The sequence below is a fragment of the Pinus tabuliformis genome, chromosome 2_1 (genome assembly GCF_031772625.1).
Source record: "Pinus tabuliformis cultivar Carrire ecotype Pingquan chromosome 2_1, CPIR1, whole genome shotgun sequence".
Lineage (NCBI taxonomy): Eukaryota > Viridiplantae > Streptophyta > Pinopsida > Pinales > Pinaceae > Pinus > Pinus tabuliformis.
In genome coordinates, this window is record NC_142299.1 from 368,429,242 (window position 1) to 368,451,976 (window position 22,735).

Consider the following 22,735-nt stretch of genomic DNA (forward strand, 5'->3'; position numbering starts at 1 on the left):
AATTTCATTCGAATGAAAAAAACAAACGCTGTGAAAAAACTAAATAAACACGCAATCTCTGGTGCCGTTGGGGGCCAAAACTTTAAATCAAATTTTAAATGTAATGTCATATAACTATGTTGAGATTAATATGTAAATGATCTAAATCTTAATTTTAGATTAACAATAAAACCGTAGTATTTTACTTCAAATTAAATTAAATAGGAAGTCTTCCCAAAAACAATTCTTATTATGGATTAAATTATTTTTAAGACTACTGATAGTAAACATTATTATTTGAATTTTGGACATGACAAATGTTGACAGTTGCTCACTTGCTAGATAAATCATAATATGCTCTATGTTTTATGTTTTATAATATGCTTAAATGTTTTATGTTTTATAATATGCTTAAAAATTTGATGTATGTTTGTAATAGCTAGAATATAGATGATTGTTGTACATACTAGTAACTACAATGGAATCATGGATGCCATATCTATCTTGATTTATGCAAAAATATGCATGTTTTCATGTCTTCTACAATTAATTTGGTATTTGGGATGTTTGTTTTGAGTATAAATGCAAAAAAATATAAAAAATATATATATATATAGCAGACGCTTCCGCGGACGCTTCGCTTCCTAGATTTTTGGAAAATGACGCTTCCGCGCTTCCGCTTCGCTCCCGCTTCGTGCAACATTGGCAGCGTAGACCCAGGGAGACTGATGTTGGGCCAGCAAGGACCCACGCAATTCCAGCGCTGGGGTAGAGCCACGCCCAGCAGAAATCCAAATTCAACCATGGAGCAGCAAGATCAGCCGAGAAGGTTGACGTCAGAGCTTCAGGAGGCAGAGGAGGCAACGCAGTGTCCCAATGTACTCCACGCAGGCCCATGCAGCTACTGCGAAGGGGCAGTGCAGTTGTAGCCAGGGACAGCCAGTCTAGGTAATCTCACTTAGGTTTCTGCCAGCATATTTTTATCTCTATAACTGGATTGTTGAGAGGGCATCCAGAGTTGTATTCAGAACTACTACTAAATATAGAAAACCCTCAGAGCTGCTACACTGGTTTTCCAGCATTAGGTTTTTCCGGGGACATTTGTCCAAAAGTAACGGTGTCCCTTGTGTATTTGTCTCATTCTATTTTCAGTTCATGATCTGTATGTATGTGTAGTCTGCAACAGTGTTTTCATCGTTGTTTAATAATTAAATAATTTTTTGAATGTGAAAACAAGTAGGAGATGATAAACCAGTGATTGTAGTAGGATTTCTAATGTGTAGATTCAGAAATTTTCACACTAGCTAATGTAGATCTCCTTGTAGCCTCGAGTCTCTGAGAATCTAGTTCTTCATGAAAGATCGAAACACATCGATATTCGGTGTCACTTCATCAGAGATTGTGTACAACGAGGAGCAGTCCGGCGACAGTATGTTCCCACAAAAGAGCAAGTTGTAGATATACTCACGAAAGCCCTAGGGAGAGCTAAGTTCATCTATTTCAGAGAACAAATGGGTATGGTGGAGAACCCATTTCAATAGCAGGGACAGGCTATTTTGGATGTTGCAATTGCAGCAGCAACAAATGAGAGGGAGTTGCAGTGCAGATACAGTGTTGGCAGTAGTATGGCAGGGTCAGTAGCAACACAGATGCAGCGTATATCAAAGTTGCGCAGTAGTCGGTGGGCAGCAGCAGCCAAAGATCAGCAGCGTAACATGAGATGGATGATGCAGAGACAGAGTGTTGCTACAGGAGGCATCATCGCTAGAACACATTCCTCGCTAAGAGGGAGTGTTATTTTTTGTAGCATCGGATGTGTTCTAGCCACGAAATTTTGTGGAGAGGTTAGAATACATGAGATCTCCAAAACCCAGAAATTGTTTCTGGAAATTCTGCCTAGAAATGTCTCAATTAGATTATTAACCAATTTTTAAATATTTCCTAAGTCTAAACTTAGGGAATATAGTTAATAAATCAATATTAAATGAGATAAGGCATGAATCATCAAGAAACTCACACAGATTGACCCAGAAATGATCCCAACCATTGATTAAGTTTTAATTTTGGTCATTGGTGCTCCAAAATTGGATTATAAAAGAAAGTCGATGTGGTGATGGAGGATCATCTAATGCAGATACTCAATTGCCCAGGCAATTCAATTTTCTCAGTAGCAGCAGCTCAGTAGAGAAGATAGAGCCAAAGGGTGAGTAGTAGGTGGAAGAGGAGAGAAGCAACATTTCGAAAGAAAGTTTTCAGTTGCCGGAAGAGTCGAAGGAAGGAAGGCTGAAATCTTCAGCGAGCCAGAGTAGGGACTGCACAAAGGCTAACGCAAGCATCTCAATGCAGAGGTTGCGGAAGCTATTACGGAGGCAGAAAATAGTTGTGGGGTGAGAGAAAATTCTCACAATATTTTTGCCAGTATTTTCTTCAGGTTCGATTGCCATCTAGGCATCTAAACAATTGTACTAAGAATTGTTGTTTAACATTAATAAAAAATCCTCATTTGTTCTACCGGTTTTCCCAAGTTGGATTTTTCCGAGGACAATTGTCCAAAAATAACTGTGACAATTTATTGTGTGTGCTAGAATTTCTCGGTTTTCAATATTTTATTTTCCGCAACCTAAGTTGCAAGAAACGTTGGAGAAGGGTCCGTTTTTGACCGAAAACGAAACGGAAATGAGGAAACTCGTACTGTACGGCCTGGAAACGTGTTTCTGGCCGTACTGGCCCGTTTCTCGAGGAGGAAACATGGCCAGTACGGCCGGAAACACGTTTCCAGGTCGTACGACGGAGTTTCGTCTTCTAAATTGACTTTTTCTTGTATTTTTTATTTATTTTTTCGCTTATAATTTTTTATTGGGGGACTAAAATATCTTCTGGATGCCTTTCAAGTTATAAAAAAGAGGATTTTTTTGGGTGGGGCAACCTAATGTTCAAGCCTATGGCCCTAGTGTTGATATGAAGTTCATGGTAATGTCAAATTCTTAAAGTAAAAGAGACATTCTCCTTTATTTTTCATTTTCATCCTTTTACTTGAATTTTTAACATTACCATGAAATGACTCAGGATGTTTGAGAGTGGTTTCGCCCTCACTGGATTTCATATGGAGAATAGAATTTTAGATCTCACTCAAAATCCAGCAGACTTATCTGTTTTTCAAGATTTCAGGATTGGAGGGATTGCAACATTTCCATTGGATTTTGTCATGTACTAGGGTATGGAACTTGTATTTAATCAAGAGAACCAAGCCCTCTATGCAGGGGAGACTCCCAATAATCAAGAGCACGTAGGATACTAGGGTATGGAACTTGTATTTAATCAAGAGCACTAAGGTCGTTCGACTATGTAGGAGGAGACTCCCAATCAAGCATGAGACAAGAAATTAGAAATTTCTCGTGGCTGATTTTGGATATTGCTATTTTCATTATGTGATCATTCATGAGTAAATGTGATGTAAATTTAGAGACTTATAGTTTATGCATTGACAATTTAATCATAATGTAATAAATTAGAATGTATCATATATGCTTTATGATTGCACATATTTCTTAAATGTCCTAATATATATATATATATATATATATATATGCATTTCCCGTTTCCAAAATTTAGGGGGGTCATGTTTTGTACCAGTGCCCGTTTCGGAAACTCGTACCCGTTTCCTGTTTCGTGCAACTTAGTCCGCAACATTTTTATGGTGAAAATTGCAGCTGTGATTTTATTCGTTATTTGTCATAGTAAATAAACTGTAGAATTAATTTCTGAGTTAAAAGAATAATCTCCAGTAGCTACAACAGATAAAATTTCACAAGTTTTGGAGATCTCATGTATTCTACCCTCTCCACCAAATTTTGTGGCTAGAACACATCCGATGCTACAAAAACTAACACTCCCTCTTAGTGAGGAATGTGCTCTACTGCACACCCTATAGCAGTACCCTGCCTCTGCATCATCTCCTGTCGCGTCGCTGATGGCGGGCCATACTGCCAACCAACCACTACGCAACTCTGATATATGTTGCATCTGTGTTGTTGTTGACCCTATTGTACTGTTGCCTACACTGCATCTGCACTACAACTCCCTCTCATTTGTTGTTGTTGCAACTACAACATCTGCAACTGAGAATCACCCAAGGTAATCTGCCTCTCCTTTGTTGATGCACCCGCCTTTAGCCTCACCTTTACCTTTTTCCACCAGCGGGTACAACAGCAGGAAGGAAACGGGCTCTCCACCATACCCATTTGTTCTCTAAAATAAACGAACTTAGCTCTTCCTAGAGCTTCCGTAAGTATATCTGCAACCTACACTTCTCTGGGAACATACTGTAGTTGGACTGCTCCACGTTGTACACAATCTCTGATGAAATGACATCAAATATTTGTGTTTCAACCTGTCATGAAACACTGGATTTTCAGAGAGCTTTATGCAACTATGATTATCACAATAGACATTCGTCGCCTCCAGCTTCTGCGTGAACAAGCTCACTAGCAGCTTCTGAAGCCATATAGCCTCACATGTAGTTGTGCTTGCTGCCATATACTCTTCTTCTACAGTGCTTAGTGCTACTGACTTCTGCTTCCTGCTACACCAAGAAAGCATTCCTGATCCAAAACTAAAGCAGTACCCAGGGCTACTTTTCCTATCCACTGAACTGCCTACCCAATCTGCATCCGTAAATCCACAATCTGATATCATTTCCTCGGGTATATCTTAACCCATACTCAACTATGCCCCGCACATGCCTCAGAATGTGCCTCGTTGCTGCCAATGTACCCTCTTCAATTCTACCATGCACTGACTAAAGGTGTTGACTATGAAGCAAATATCTGGCCTCGTATTGACTAGATACATGAGAGATCCAATAAGTTGTCTATACAAGGTGGAGCCGACATCCTTGTCATTTGATGCATCTATCTTCTTCCAGTTGGTGATCATGGGCGTAGACATGAGTCTGCAATTATGCATTCTGAACCTCTTTAGAATATCTGTAGCGTATCTTCCTTGTCCAAAGGAATATCTCCCCATTCTTCTGCCATACTTCCAATCCTAGGAAATAGTGCATCAACCCCAAATCCTTCATGTCAAACTCTGTTGCCAAGTTCCTCTTGCAATCCTCTATGAGCCCTGATGATCCTGTCAAAAAGAGATCATCCACATACAAAACTAGAATGAGTGGCTCACCCTCTACCATCAAATAGTAAAGGTTGGGATTTGCGTCACTCTTGACGAATCCCATCTGCTGCAAGTAGCTTTCAATCCTACCATACCATGCCCTGGGAGCCTACTTGAGTCTATATAGAGCTTTCTTCAGTCTGCACACATGAGTGCGCCTCTCATGTGTCTCGAAGCCCTCTAGTTGTTCTATGTACACTTCTTCCTCTATCACCCCGTTCAAGAAGGTTGTCTTGACGTCCATCTGGTGAATCTGCCATCCCATCTGAGCTGCTAGGGATATAACTGACCAGATAGAAGTGTATCTGGCAACTGGGACGAAGGTCTTACCTTTAAATCACATGGTTGTGATCTTTGTTTCATCCCAAGAATCGGATCCTAAATCATGTTGTGTAGTTGCAGCAGTTTTTTGTTTCCCTTTGTTGTTAATCATAATCTATCCCTTCTTTCTGTGCATACCCCTTTGCCACAAACCTAGCCTTATATTTCACCAAACTACCGTCTGCAGCATATTTGATCTTGTAGATCCATCTAGAACCTACAATTGATCTGTCTTTGGGCCTTGGAACTACCTCCCAAACATCATTCGTCATGATAGAACTATACTCTTCTACCATGGCATCTACCCATCCCTGATGTTGTGCGGCCTCCTGAACGCTGAAAGGTTCTGCAACCTGAGCTACCAATGCTTGGTACTTGTCAGGTTGTCTGTGTTGTCTTTTGAAAATTTCAACCTGCTACCCACACTGAGCAGCGAAATTCCTTCTTTTCGCTTCTGAGCTCTTTGGCTGCTCAATTGTGCTCTAATACCATGTGAAATTTTTATCTACCACAGCTACTGGAAATTATTCTTCTAACTGAAAAATTAATTATGCAATTTATTTGCTACAACAAACAACGAATAAAATCACAACTGCAAATTTCACCATAAAAATACTGCGGCAAATAAAATACTAGAACTGAGAAATTCTAGCACACACACAAGAATTTTGACAGTTATTTTTGGACAATTGTCCCCGGAAAAACCCAATGCGAAAAAATCGGTGCAGCAGATGAGGGTCTTATTATTATTCTTCAGCAGCAAGTCTGAGTACAATTATTTATATGCCCAACTGGCAATCTAATCTGAGGAAAATACTGACAAAAATCTAGTGAGAAATTTTCTCTCACCACACAATGATTTTCTACCCCGAAAATTACCTCATCGGCCTCTGCGTTGAGCCTCCTGTGTCATCCTCTATGCTGAGCTTATACTGGCCCTTGAGAATTTCAATCTTCCTTCAATGTTCCACCTAATTTCCAGGACGAGGAGGCAAGGGAGCGGGGATACGCAGGAGCGACCTATGCAAAAGCTCCCCACCAATTTTTAAGAAACGTGGGGGGACGTCGGGGTCTTAAAAACTTATAAATATAAAATATAAATCGATGAATCATATAACTGAAACAAATTTAAAACGAAAAGCATGATCATTGATATCATTATCATATAAATTATAACCATACATCATATGTGTAAGTTTGTAACTATACAGTGTAACTACTAGTCTACTAACTTACTAACAATGCACAATGAAAATAAATTATAAAACTATAATGTTTAAAGTTTTAAACTTTAAACCATATTGATGTTCCACTTGTTGGAAATAATAATGAGAGGGGGGGTGAATCAGTATTACCAAGTCAACAATATTTCATTTCCATATTCTGATTCATATACGCTACTTCAATTAATGAAACTTGCGTGTATACGCAACTGTATATAAGGCAACTAGTGTATACCCTGTAAACTTATAATTTAGTTAATTCTTCATATGTTGATCTTTAATCTGTGCATCAGAACCATATAAACAATAACCAGGAGCAGTAAAAACAAAACAGACAGTCACACACATTAACACAAGATATAAGGTGGAAACCCAATGTGGGTGAAAACCACCTGTTGCAATCGTCTCTATATTTCTTTTAATAACAAACTTCTTTTTAAAATATTTTGTACTGGTGCAGTGTTATACTAGTACGCAGGCTTCTACCTGCAGAAGGCTGTAACCTTCTCTCTTTCTCCAGCTTCTCCTGGAAGGGAGCTACAACCCCCTAGCTCTTGTACTAGTTGATGTACTAATATGTAGGTGCTGACCTACAGAAGGCTACAACCTTCTCTTTTCTTCCAGGGACAACGTTTCGTAGATTTTCAGACTGGATCCATCAATAACATCAATCAAACATCAAATATATCTACATCAACCAATCTCCTTTGCACCAACCAAAACTAAATCAAACAATCACTTCTCTGAATGTTGTAACCAGAATACAGTAACAGAAACCAAAACCCAGAACACTGCAACAGCAATCAGAAGTAGCTAAAGCATATTTTATGAGGTGTACGCTACTTCAATGTGACGAACCTGCGTGCATACGCACTTGTATCAAGGAAAACCTGCGTATACACACTTTTGAATTGCGAACCAGCGTGTATACACGCCTTTGCTATAATGAACCTGCGTATAGATCTGTAAATGATGATTTAACCTTTACAATTATTCAAACATCAGTTATACCCAGATCATCATATTTACAGATTACAACATGCGCCAATTATTAAGATAAAAGATCAAAAACCACACAAAGATACTTCTCTTCAAGCCTTAAGATCTTGACCCATAAATAGAACTTATCCTTCATCAAGCGCTCAGGTTCATCCTTGATTCAGATCCAACTGTGCACCATAACCCAATAACTTGTAATCTAGATCTTGCTCTTCATTAGATATTCAATTCATGAGTGCCTTTGCCTAATGATCTTCTCCTCCTTTTATAGTCTTAGGCCTTACTCAATACCATGGTCCAAAACCACTTAGAATCAATACCTTGGACCAATACCATGGACCAAAACCAAGTTTTCCAACATGTATGCGCCTTTCCTTTCGTGAAAGTGCGTGTACGCCATACGCGCCTTTTGGTCTGCTAACCCGCGTGTACACGCGGGTTGGTCAATGGGAACCTGCGTATAACTTTCTTTCTTCATTCTGTGAACCTGAACTGTGATCTGTCATCTGTGAGAGTTGCCATCAAGGACAACATCTATGTCATAGTGCCAAATCTGTGTCATAATGCCAACAATCTCCCCCTTTGGACTTGATGGCAACCCCAAGTCACTCTCCCCCTTTGTCATCAAGGGCAAAGGATTATGCTCCCCCTGAGTACATGATGAATTCTCTGATATGTTGAAGTATGTTGTCCATGCTCCCCCTGACTGCAAGGTCGGTCTGCAAAAAGATGTTCTACAAGAAGAACATGACTCTATACATCATAAATGACCTTCCTATCATCAAAGACTCATAATACATCCATCTCCCAACCAAGTGGGGATATACCAAATGTTTATACATGACAAAACAAGAAGATTACATCATCCATCCCATGCATAGTGGGGAAACAAAATAGGTCATTTCATGACCTTGATAATAAAAGATATACATGACATAGAGACAAAATACCTAAAACAATACTATGATAGTTATCAGCAACTGTCATCAGCAGCATCTGTCAATCACCATCCAGATTAGCAACCATGACACGCACTTTCACGAAAGGAAAGGTGCGTACATGTTGGAAAACTTGGTTTTGGTCCATGGTATTTGGTCCATGGTATTGGTCCAAGGTATCTTGTCCGACGTGTTGACCCCAGGTATTTGGTCCAAGGTATTGATTCTAAGTGGTTTTGGACCATGGTATTGAGTAAGGCCTAAGACTATAAAAGGAGGAGAAGATCATTAGGCAAAGGCACTCATGAATTGAATATCTAATGAAGAGCAAGATCTAGATTACAGGTTATTGGGTTATGGTGCACAGCTGGATCTGAATCAAGGATGAACCTGAGCGCTTGATGAAGGATAAGTTCTATTTATGGGTCAAGATCTTAAGGCTTGAAGAGAAGTATCTTTGTGTGGTTTTTGATCTTTTATCTTAATAATTGGCGCATGTCGTAATCTGTAAATATGATGATCTGGGTATAACTGATGTCTGAATAATTGTAAAGGTTAAATCATCATTTACAGATCTATATGCAGGTTCATTATAGCAAAGGCGCGTATACACGTTGGTTCGGCAATTCAAAAGTGCGTATACGCAGGTTTTCCTTGATACAAGTGCGTATGCACGCAGGTTCATCACATTGAAGTAGTGTACACCTCATAAAATATGCTTTAGCTACTTCTGATTGTTGTTGCAGTGTTCTGGGTTCTGGCTTGGGTTCTGGTTACTGTTACTGTATTCTGGTTACAGCATTCAGAGAAGTGATTGTTTGATTCAGTTTTGGTTGGTGCAAAGGAGATTGGTTGATGCAGATATATTTGACGTTTGATTGATGTTATTGATGGATCCAGTCTAAAAATTTATGAAACGTGGTCCCTAGAAGAAAAGAGAAGGTTGTAGCCTTCTGTAGGTCAACACCTACGTACTATTACATCAGCTAGTACAAGAGCTAGGGGGTTGTAGCTCCCTTCCAGGAGAAGCTGGAGAACAAGAGAAGGTTGTAGCCTTCTGCAGGTAGAAGCCTACGTACTGGTATAAGACTGCACCAATACAAAATATTGTAAAAAAAAGTTTCTTATTAAAAGAAAGATAGAGACGATTGCAGCAGGTGGTTTTCACCCACATTGGGTTTCCACCTTATATCTTGTGTTCATGTGTGTGACTGTCTGTTTTGTTTTTACTGCTCCTGGTTACTGTTTATATGGTTCTGATGCACAGATTAAAGATCAACATATGAAGAATTAACTAAATTATAAGTTTACAGGGTATACGTTGGTTGCCTTATATACAGTTGCGTATACACGCAAGTTTCATTAACTTAAGTAGCGTATATGAATCAGAATATGGAAATGAAATATTATTGACTTGCTAATACTGATTCACCCCCACTCTCAGTATTATTTCCAATACCACTTCCAACTATGAATATTGAATACTGAATAATATAAAAGTCAAGTCTGATACATCAACGGCAACGTTCCATTCAACGAAAGAGCAGACAGAACGCTGCTTAGCGATGGCAGCAGTGTTCAGTTCAACGAAGGAGCAAACATAAAATGAAATGTGAAATGCACATAATGTAAACCCTTCCCAATCAGTCAACAAATATTAAAAAAAAATTGATTTTTTTTGTTTCATAAAAAAAATTGTGAATTTTCTCTAGGAAATCGACCCCTCAAGACCCCTTAAGACCCCTTTTGCCTAAGAAACGACCCCTTTCAAGTTTCCTCATGTACCCTGTTTTTTGGGAGCGTGGGGAAACGTCCCCCTCTCGTACTCAAGTCCCCGGAGCGCGAGGGAGCTAGGAAACTCGACACCCAGGTGGGGGGACATGACCCCGTGGAACACTGTCTTCCTTCCTTTGCCTCTTCCGTAGATTGAAAACCCTTCCTTCCGGAATACTGCTACCCTCCTCTTCCACCTACTACTCACCCTCTGGCTCTATCTTCTCTGTTGAGCTACTGCTACTGAGAAAATCAAATTGCCTGGGCAACTAGCTATCTGCACTGGTGTATTCTCCATCACCACATCGATCTCTTCTTATAATCCACTTTTGAGCATCAATGACCAAGATTAAAACTTAATCAATGGCTAGGATCATCTCTGGATCGATCCGTGTGAGTTTCTAGATGATTCTCACCTTATCTCAATTAATATTGATTAATTAACCATATTCCCTAAGTTTAGACTTAGGAGATATTTAAAAATCGGTTAATAATCTAATTGAGACACTTCTAGGCGGAATTTCCAGAAATGGTTTTGGGTTTTGGAGATCTCGTGTATTTTAACCTCTCCACCAAATTTCATGGCTAGAACACATCGATGCTACAAAACTAACACTTGGAGGACGAATTTTTGGAGCATGGAATGAATTTTGATGTTTGGATTATTTTCATAAGTCTTGGAGCTTCTTGAATGGCAAGATTTTGGATGGTTGGATATGTTCTTATACATGTAAGTACATTTTAATGCTATTCTTTCATTCTAATTTTGTCACAGACATTGTTGCTAGGATTTCGCTATACTAGGGCTTATTTGTTGCATCTCTTTATGTGAAGTTGTGGAAATTTTGTTTCTGGATAGTGATTGCTTCATTTATGGGCCATGTAAGTGAATGAATGTTCCTATGAATGTTTCATCACTGAAATTCATCTTGATAAGCCATCTATCTTGCTAAACGAAATATAAATTCTTTGAAGTTGTTTTTGTTGTTGCCCTAGTGCTAAGTGAGGTTGTCTTTGAGGCCTCCTTGACCTAGAAAATTCAAAGGTCCATAGTCATAATTCTACCTTAATACAATCTCCCCAAAGGATTACGCACTAGTCCACCAAAAGGTGATCACATTAAACCTTTTTCATCCTACTCCCTCTCCTTTTCTAGGTCTATTCCATTAGGTCCCCTAGGGCATCATTTATCTAACAAACCACCCATCAAAGAAATTTGATCTCTTGGCCCCTACTAGGATGGTGTGTCTCCTAGGTGCCCTCCAAATTTGAAGAAATTCTGACGGTGGGATTTTGAGATATCCCAAGCCCTAGCCTCGAGATCGAATCTTGCCCTAGGTTTCCCTAGACTAGAAGCCTCATTGGGACCCTCACATTATCTTGCATTAAAAATCCTTTCTTTGGTCCCTTTCTCCCTCCGGAATAGGTCAATCATAACATTGGTTGCTAAACCCTACCCCCTTGACCTGCCCCCCCACCCCGGATCCACTTGGCCCAATGTGGTCCCATACACTATCAAGGATAATTCTTCAAGGATCACTGGGAATACAATCTTTCATAAGGATTTCAAGGCCTAGGAACCTCCATTATAAGATATATACCCTAAACCTAAACCTTGAAGTTCCCCTTAAGCCCTTCCTTGAGAGCTTTAAACGTTGCCTCCAAAGCAAGTAATCCACATTCTTGAGCCTCTCTTGTGAATAGGCTTCTATGATCACCCCTCACCCTATCATTGGTCTATTCATTTTGTGATCCTCATAACGGGTATCCTCCCATCGGTGAAAGTCCATAAAGAGCAAGGAGCCTTAGCCGAGGTGACAATGGGCTATTGCTCCATTGTTGCCCTTAGCCTAGTAGTATCCCTTCAAAGATCACCTTACCCCTGCTAGTTTGAGCGGTAATATTACCAACAGGGTAGGATGTATAAGCTGACAAACTCTCATGCTCACTCATAAAAACTTTGTCATGCACTGTATTTTCTCTGAAATACATATAAAGTACTTTATCAATTAAAATAGTATAAAATAAACACTTTATGTCAGCTAAATTGCTAATTTATTTCAAAGCTACATGATCCTGATGATCTTACATTTATGTACAACAGACAAACACATTAATAAGGCTATGAAGCAAGATAAGATCAGAAGAAATATTTGTATTGATGTCCAAAGAATGAGCATAAGAGTAGATCAATGTAACTCAAAGGTACATACAACGTGAGTACAAAAGAGTGGGAATGCACATCTCCTATTGCTAATCTGTCAAAAGCAGAAAAGTAGGAAAAAGGGCAATCAACAATATTGCATGACCTGCCTGGGCCCTGGAAAAAACAAAATGATGGAAATACAATGAACACCAGGCAGGCAATAGCTAAAAGACAATACCAAGATAGCAAAATTATGCAATTTAATATCAATCTTGGAAAGCATCACGTGTATTCTTTTGCCATAGATTTGCAAGTGTGAACATCCATTCCAGTACTCAAAAGGTTTATGCTTTTTATTATTTCTTTATTGACCTTTTCTATTATCCATACATTTTGATGATTATCTTTATTAATCACAAATCATGCATTTGAATGCAAATTCCCACATACCAAAACCAAAAACAAAAAAATTTCAGAATAAATGGATATGACAGATTTAGAGTACTTTAACATATGCATTCTAAGAAATCGTTTAGATATACAACTCACAAAGAAAATGCACATAGGAAAGATAATATGGACTAGAACTGTGCCTTTGAAGAGGCATTATATTTACTCATTTAAAGTAAAATCATTCTATATGCGAAACATACCAACGTAGCAGTTCTACACTGGCAAATCCAAAACTTTACAGCTATTGTACTATGGAGATTTAAAAAATACTGACAAATGACATGAACCAAGAACCAGATATTAGAAGTCTGTATTTGAGTACCATGTAGTAATTCTCATAAGCAAAATCTAGGAATATACCTGTTCAAGAAAATTGTGGACAAGGCACCTGCCTATTCCATATGGTTTAGAAACTCCTGTAATTATAGCACAGCGTAAATCACCACTGTTATCTGGTACCTCTGGACTTTTTTGTGGTAGTTTTTCCATTTTAGCCACTCTTATGTAATTCTGTTCTTTTCCCCAATGATATCTTTGCTTACAGCTAAATGACTTTATAAGCACCAAGCTCTCCTTCTGAAGCAATGGCCAAATACTTGAATATTTGGATGACCAACTGGAAACCCCTAGTTTTAACATTGGCTTTTAAAAGTAAAAATGAGAAACAGCATACCCTGCAAGATGGAAAACTTCCAATGTCTCAAAACTGTGTTTCAAGCGTTAGAACTACATTGGAATTCTTAAAGAATCTCTATGAGGGACGAAACTATCTATTATGCATAGAGCTCAGTACTATCAATGGGCATAGGATAACCATCCATATGTTGTTAATGTTCTAAAACAGAGAAAATTTATTTTATTAGAGGCTTCAAAACCCCTGACATATGCCAAAAGAATTTAAATATGCATCAGCAAGAGCACTACACTCAAATAGAACTAATTCAACTTCAATATGTCTATGTTCTCCATATAAGTTATATTTTACAGACCAAACAAACAAAATTGTCAATTATTCAGCTACCCATTGAATAGTTTGAAGGTACATGCTCATATTTCCAGTCATCACTATATATGATAACGATAGATCCATATATTATTTCACAATTGCACTCTTTTCCCTCTGATTTCAAATAAATCAAACTCATAGATTTAATAAAATTTTGGAATAAAATAAACAGCTCAGTTTCCTTCTAATTTTCCACTGGTCTTGTACCTATCAACCTAACAAGCAAAGCAAAACCTAGGAAGTTGTAGAAAATAGAATATTAGCAATGTATAAAGAGTGTTGATTTGGGGTAGCATCGGATGTGCTCTAGCCATGACAATTGGTGGAGAGGCTAAAGCACATGAGATCTCCAAGACCCAGAAATGGTTTGAGCAGATTCTAACCAGTTTGGGAGATATTAAAATAATTAATATTTTTAATGGAGTTACAAAGTCTAAACTTAGGTAAAATAATATATTAATGGGTATTATTATAAAACTGGGTTATAAGGTTCCAAAAGTCATGGATCAAACCAAATCTAATTCTAGCCGTTGATTAGAGATTTAATCTCGGCTGTTGAAGGACCAAAGGGCAAAAGAATAAGAGGAGGCTTGAGGGTCAGTTGGAAGACACACCAAAGTGATCAGTCATTCATTTTGCTTGAGCATGGTTGCTAAGCAACATTGAATCAGTGATTAGCAGTGAGGGGAAGTGAGTATGAGGCATAGAGGCAGAGACAATACTGAGAGACCAGTGCAGAAGCAGAGAGAGCGAGAGCAGCAGCCAGTCCAGGTTATGCAAAGCCCAGCCAAGTCAGCGCAGAGGCCAGAGGAACTGCGTCATCCATGCAGAGGCTGCTAGAGTGATGCAGAGGGTCCCAGAGGCTGCACAATGCCTTAGAGGGCTAACGCAAGTCAGCAGGAGTCTGACGCAGAGGACAAAAGGCCTAGCACTAAGCTTCAATTGTGTCGGAGTGGGTTTCGTGGGACAAGTTTTCTGAATACCTGTTTTCGGATATAGAGGTATTGTTGCCGTGTATTTTTCTCTGTCGGGTGAGCCAGTTAGGCACCCAAATGTACTCAGAAAGACTACATAATAATATAACCCTCCAAATAGTTGCACCGGTTTCCCTGCATTGGGTTTTTCCGGGGACATTTGTCCAAAAATAACGGTGTCACTTGTGTGCTTGTTTTCTTTTAGTTGATGATCTGTAGATGTTGTGACTGTATTTTGTTTATTTCGATGTTTAAAAGTATTAAATAACTTGTTCGAATTTAAACAAGTGGAAGAAATAAACCAGCAGAATACAGATTAATTTTCTAACAGATAGACTTAGAAGTTCAACATGGTATTTGAGCATGGTTGCAGATAACAAGAGTGCTAAAGGCGTCAACAGAGCAGAGCATTTGCAACAGAATCAGTTGTCCCGAGTCACAATAGTTGATCCTTGCAGAAGCGACAGAGGAAGCGTTGACCCTGAGGAACTGCGTCATTAGTCTGGGCCAGAAAGAGGCAAGCGCAGAGGCTGAGGAGGGCAAAGAGAGGCTCACGAAGAGCCACGTAGAGGCCAAGAGGGCTGACGTAGTTGGTTGAGGGAACTGTTTTGCCGGTTCCGAGATTGCGCAAAGCCAAGAGGCTCAATCCTTTAGTTGCTGGGGCGAAGGAAGTTGTGGGCAGTTAGAACAGTACCTAACAAGGCAAGACCAAGGTAGAGGGAGTTGCTGCCGAGGTGGATTTCTAGCCAAGGAATCTGGATCAGTGTTGTCGTTGCACAGACGATTGGAGAGGAGCAACTTGACAGTTGGCAGAAGGATTTCCAGAAAGGAAATCGAGACTCAAGGGGAGTCCAAAAGAGAACTTCCCGAAGGGAAGTAGAGAGACTCGGAGGAGTCAAACCGAGAACTTCCAAACGGGAAAGATAGAGACGCAGCAAGACTCGAACCGAGAACTTCCAAGCAGGAAGTAGAGAGACTCGGAGGAGTCGACAGAAGAGCAACAAGATGGTCGTGAATGGGCTGAGATCAGGACAAGCTGGACGGAGCGTCCAACTTTGTGGTCTGGAAGGCCATGATCTTGTCCATTCTAGACAAACATCGTATCAAGGGCTTCGCAGAGTGATGGCTATCCCAGTTGACCCAGTAGCTAATGAAAGGTACAAGGAGGCAATGGCTAAGGTAAAGTGTACAATCCTTGATGGGATATCTCCCCATTCTTCTGCCAAACTTCCAACCCTAGAAAATAATGCATCAACCCCATATCCTTCATGTTGAATTCTGCTTCAAGATTCTTCTTGCAGTCCTTTATGAGCCTAGATGGCCCTGTTAGAAACAAGGCATCCACATATAACACCAGAATAAGTGGCTCATTCTCCACCATTAGATAGTAGAGATTGGGATCAACATCACTCTTGACAAATCCCAACTGCTGCAAGTAACTATCAATCCGACCATACCATGCTCTGGGTGCTTGCTTGAGCCCATACAAGACTTTCTTTAATCCACATACATGAGTTCTCTTTTCATGAGATTTGAAGCCTTCAGGTTGTTCTATATACACCTCTTCTTATCACCCTATTCAAGAATGTTGTTTTGACATCCATCTGGTGAATCTCCCATCCCATTTGAGCTGCTAGGGATATAACGGATTTGATAGAAGTATATCTGGCCACTAGGACGAAGGTCTCCTCATAGTCTATTCCTTTCTTTTGTGCATACCCCTTTGCCACAAACCTAGCCTTGTACTTCTCTATACTGCCATCTGCAACATAATTGATCTTGTAGATCCACCTTGATCCTACAATTCATCTATACTTTGGTCTAGGTACCACTTCCCAGACATCATTCGTCATGATAGAACTATACTCTTCTACCATGGCATCCACCCAAACTTGGTGTTGCACGACTTCCTGAAAGTTGGGGGGTTTTTCAAACTGTGCTACCAAGGCTTCGTACCTATCAGGCTGTCTACATTGCTTCTTCTCGGTTCTAGGAGCTTCGACAAAGTCCTATGTGTCCCTCAGCGTCTGTCGTACTTCCCTGCTGGTTCGACTATTGGTGGTGGGAGGCTCAATCAAATCCTCCTATTCCCGTTGTTCCATTTGCTGAGAACTATCTGGATTTCCTACTTCTGAGGAAATATTGGTGCTGGTCACTGTGCTCAATCTAGGTGTCTATCCTCCTGCTTGTCCTCCTTGCTGCCCCTGCTGCTGTTGGACTAATGGAACATCTATTGACTGACCTTCTGTTGGCATCTCTCGAGATTTCCTGAAAGCTCTATCCTCCATGAACTTTGCATCCCGTCTTACTACAATCTTCCTGCTGCTAGGAATGTAGATTCTGTATGCCTTCGAGGTCTCGCTATATCCTACGAGGTACCCCTTTTCTACAGTTTGATCCAGTTTACTACGCTTCTTGTCTGGAATGTGACAATATGCCACACTTCCGAATATCCTGAGATGACTCACCTCCGGCTTCTTCCCTGTGAAGACACCTTCAGGCGTTTTCTTCCCCAATGCTCTGTGAGGAGTTCTATTCTGGATATACACCATTGTGTTGCAAGCCTCTGCCCATAAGAATCTAGGCAAGTCCTGGTCATACAACATAGCCTTTGTCGCCCCAACAATAGTTCTATTCTTTCACTCTGCTACTCCATTCTGCTCTGGATTATATGGAGTTGTCCATTCTCTTTTGATGCCCTCCTTTGCGCAGAAATCTGTGAAGTCTTTGTCCGTATACTCTCCACCATTATCTGAATGCAATACCTTTATCTTTTTCCCTATCATGTTCTCTACGAGAGCCTTAAACTCTCTGAACCGATCAAAGACCTCATCCTTGGTCTTTAAGAAATAGATCCAGGTTTTTCTAGAGTGATCATCAATAAAGGTGATGAAGTATTCGCCACCACTAAGAGCTCTTGTGGACATTGGGCCACAAGTATTTAAGTGTATTAATCCCAATATGCCTTTTTCTATGTTGTTACTTCTGGAAAAACTGCTTTAGTGTACTTCCCTAATACGCATCCTCTGTATAAATCATCATGCTCAATACTAAGGACTGGAACTCCTGTTATAGTCTCTCTAAGCATCCTCAGTGCTCCATGGTGTAAGTGTCCCATTCGCTTGTGCCACAGTTCATTCAATTCCTTTTCACCATTATAATTACTACCTATAAGTGCCATTGGAGACTCGAGTTGCAATCTATACAGTTTGTTGCTTCGAACTCCAATTTGTCTCTTCTTCTTCCACCCTAGATGTTTGACATATACTTACCTTCCAATGAAGTATACATCGTATCCTATGTCCTATAACTAGGACACTGAAATTAGATTCATTCCTAACCCGGGCACATGCAGAGCATTAGTGGCTCGAATGTTGGTTCCTGCTTCTGTCTGAAATGCTATGGTGCCTCTCCCTACTAGAGTACACTTCGTTTTGTTTCCCATAGTAATATGGAATTTCATTTGCTCTTCTTGATATCTCAAGAAATATTCTCGTACTCCAATCATATGGGCTGAAGCCTCGCTATCAATATACCAAACGTTTGCTAACGCTGAACTTGACAAGCATGTGAACTCTTCTTCCAATCTGGAAGATAATTCAGAGGCATCTTGATTTTCCATTCTTCTTTGTGCTATTTTTCTTATCGATTTCTGACGCTTTTCTACCCAGCAACTGTTGTAGAAAAAATGCGTCTTCACCTAAAGACTGCTTTGCGTTGAAGCTTCTACATTGCTCCCTCTGTCATTGGCAAATTTTGATCTAGAAATCTTCCTCTGTCGACTCTCTCAGAGAGAGATTTTCCTATGAAAAATTTGCCCTCCTAGACTGGACTGCGCAATTCCTCTGGGGATTCGATTTTCTGCCTATGCAGCAATTTCAAACTCCCTCCTTCTCTTCAACATTGGCTCTTTCAGTCTACACTCCTGCTTAACTCAGCGTTGATACCATGTGAAAATTTTTGAATAGAAATCCAACTGCAGTGACTAATATTATCTCTTCTACTTATTAATTCGGAAATAAGTTATTCACAGTGTTTCTACAGCAAATATCGAAATAAATTCTACTGCAGCCTTCATAATTAAAATACTGCAGAAAGTAAATGCAAGGAAAAATACTAGCATAAGTATAATCACAATGACACAGTTATTTTTGGACAATTGTCCCTGAAAAAACCCAATAGGAAAATCGGTGTAGCAAATGAGGGTTTCTTTATTGATCTTCAGCAAAAATCTCATGCATAAGATACAACCAACAAAATAGAAGAGGACTTTCTGTGAGAAATTTTACAGACAATATTCTCACGCTTCTCAGCAAGATTCTAACTCTAGAAAGGACCTGCTACTCTCTCTACGTCTCACTGCATCAGCTTTTGTGAAGGGACTGTGCAGTCCCAGCATCACAGCCTTTGCGTTGTCCCGCCTCTGCTCTACGTCTTCTTTCTGCTCCTGCACTCCCGACTGATGTTGATGTCCTCTCTCCTCACTTGCAACTCTCCCTATGATTCGTTTTCCTCTTGCCGAACTTCAACCAATGAGAAAATCGATCTTACTTGGGTAACTAAGTACTGCCTAGTGTATTTTCCAAATGCCTATCGAAGTCCTTTTTATAATCCTCTGGTTGAGTAATCAACGACCCATATTAGATTCTAATCAATAGCTCAGATCATATTGACTTGATCCTCATCTTCTTCTGGAAGTTTCACCCTCAATTTAATTAATACCCTTTAATTATTTTAATTTCCTATGCTTGGACTTAGGCACCCATTAAAAATAGTTAATTATTTTAATAAAATTGTCTCCGGGTGGAATTTCCCAAAACGATTTCTGGGTATTGTGGAATATATGTGTCCTAGCCTCCCTGCAAATTTTGAGGCTGAAGCCTTAGACCACATCCGATGATACCATAAATCAACAATCCACATGTTGTATTTGAATTGAGTTATGGGTATGGGGGAACAGGCTTCCGAGATTGCTGGAGAGCCACCAGCTTCGAGGGCATAGCACCATGTGAAGACAAAACTAAGAAATAGCATAACTCTATTCACAAAACCTAAAAGATATAATTAAACAACTACCAATGTAGACATTATTGTACACTTCAAGGACATAGCACCATGTGAAGACACAAAACTAAGAAATAGTAAAACTCCATTCATAAAACCTAAAAGATATAATTAAACAACTACCAATGTAGACATTGTTGTATCCAATAAGATAATTGTTGAAGCTTGTGACAGGATGTGAATCAGTGGTTTTCTCATTAGTAAACAAAAAAAAAATAGAATGTTACATTAACACATCATCATGATTCGTGATATTGTCGCAGTGCTATAGTTTAATTTATATATAGATAGTATGATACAAAAAAATAAGGACATCCTATGCCAGGATCAACAATTTTATGCTTGATATTTGCAGCCATGCAATCCAATAATGCTTGGGCATCACTAGTACCACCCTCACTATTATTATCACTATCCTTTTGGCTCATCATCGATGTCTAGTGGCACCCTAACCAACCCTACAATTTTGCACCTCCATCCTCATTAATCTGTATGGTATCCTCCAGATTCACACTCTATTCTGTTGTTGAACCCGACAAACAATCAAAAATCATGTAATACTGCAAGGTGAAGGTTGTGCACAAAACCTTGTTTCTTTGATCTCTTGGACAAAATTATATCCCTCTTAATAGGGAAGTTGAAGCAATCGATTTACCAACTCCTCTAAGCCACAAAGGAACAACTAATCTGGGACAATAAACAAATGCTAAACTATATTAAAGTAAATATTAGTTTGTCAAATGGGTTCTATGTCAACTTTCAAGTGGTTGGGAAGAATGATTGTTATCCTCCTGATTCAAGCTCAATTCCTACAAGTGACATGATGAGCTTTGGCGAAATGGTTTTAAACCTTGTTTTTGAGTCTGAGCAGTCTCTCAATGACCTAAACATGTATATTCCTCATATGAATATACAGATATTTCTCATGGAAAACGTAAATATTATTTTAATAATGGTCAATTAGATACTAGACTTAGGTATTAATAAATTCAATTGGACTTTGGTTTACTTTATGTTTTTTATCTCTTATCTCACTTTTGTATGTATTTTGGTCTATCCCACATTCATAAAATGGATTAACTCGACTCCATAAACTATATGAGAAAACTTTTGCTTTCTCACTAGTCACTCAAAACAAAGAACTTTTTCGAGTTTTCTTGGTTTCATTAAATGCTTGGTTTCCACAATATGGTATCAGAGCTAATTTAATCCACTTAAGTATGCTCTTCTCTTGCATCATATGACGATCTGGAGAATTAAAAAAGTATGATTAGATAGATCAGTGTGTGACAGCATTAAGACCTAGGGATTGTTGTCAGTAGAGACGGATCAATGGATCACTAGCATAGCACATTAAAGAGCCAAAAAGGCTTCACTGAAACCACGTATTGTTTCTTCCTTTTTTTCGAAACAAGGTCATTGTTACTACCCAAACTAGCAAGGGACCTAAGGGGGATCCTTGAAGGGAAAATGCTAAGCCAAAGGCAACAAATGGAGTCTTAGCCCATTGTCACCTCAACTAAGGCTCCCTTCTATTTACGGATTTTCACCGATGGGAGGAGACCCAATATGTATGGAGTCACTAATGAATGGTAAGTCAATGGATATGAGTAACCCAGACCCTTTCTCAGAAAGTTTTGAAATATGGAGCTTGCTTGCTTTCTAAGCAAGGTACTATGTGCTTCTAGGGAAAGGAAGAGGATTTTGGGGGTTAGGTGTATGGGAATAGGCTTTGAAAGGAGTTCCCCACACCCTAAAATCCTTGTTAGAATTGGTATCCCGGATGGTTCTTGAAGAATGGTCCTTTGAAGGAGTGGGACCACACGGGGCCAAGTGGACCCAGTCTAGGGTATGAGGAAGGTATGAAACAATCAATGATATTCTTACCCTAGACAAGGTGGGAAGGATCAAAGAAAGTATTTCACTCAATGATGTTGCTTTGACCCTGGGAAGTGCTAGCCTTGGGGATGGCAGGGCAAGTTTTGGTCCTGGAGCTAGGGCTTGGCTTTTCTCCCAACTCCATCATTGGAATGTCTTCAAATTTGGACGAGGGCTAGAGAAAAGGTGTGCGGAGGAAACCCTAGGAGATCAAACTTTTTCAATGGCTAACTTGATGGGGAATTAATGCCCTAGGCACCCCAGTGTGGCTAGGCTTGGGAGAAGGTGAAAGAATAATTGTTTTGGTGACCACCCTTGGTAGATCAGTGCCTTAATCCTTGGGAGAATGGAACCTATGTTGATTATGTGTAAGGTTTCTTGGTTCTCAGTCAAAGAGGCTTCAAAATTACTTCACCAATCCCTCTAGGTCAAGTGAAAGTAATCTTGCAGGTTTTATACTTCAAATGCACAGGAGGAATGGCTTATCAAGGTCAGTTTTACCCCTAGGAGATTTCGCTCATACTACATGGTCCATACATGGAGAGAATGTTATAATAGAGACAATCCCACAATCTTAAGCAATAATTTGCATGCAACAATTAGCCCTAAACAACGAAAATCCCATTCAGCATATATGACAAAAGTAACAAGAATAACATCAAAATTTTGTATTTACATGCAGTAGAGTATATCAAACCATTCACAAATGACAATAGAGAAGCTACAAGAGAAGGTGGACCAATAACCATACATCTAAATTCATCCATAAATGCTCCAATTCATCCTCTAGAAAAAAGTGTGAAATTCTC

At 39.5% G+C, this 22,735-nt stretch overlaps 1 protein-coding gene across 1 annotated transcript in view; it reads right to left on the reverse strand.

Annotated features, from left to right (window-relative positions):
• LOC149200392 (uncharacterized) overlaps nt 1–22,735 on the reverse strand; it is a 422,176-nt gene that overhangs the window by 348,607 nt on the left and 50,834 nt on the right. Inside the window, exon 2 of the mRNA XM_089402712.1 lies at nt 13,365–13,678. Coding sequence (XP_089258838.1) covers nt 13,365–13,643 — 279 coding nt within the window. The 5' untranslated portion in view covers nt 13,644–13,678. The remainder of the gene's footprint in view (nt 1–13,364; nt 13,679–22,735) is intronic.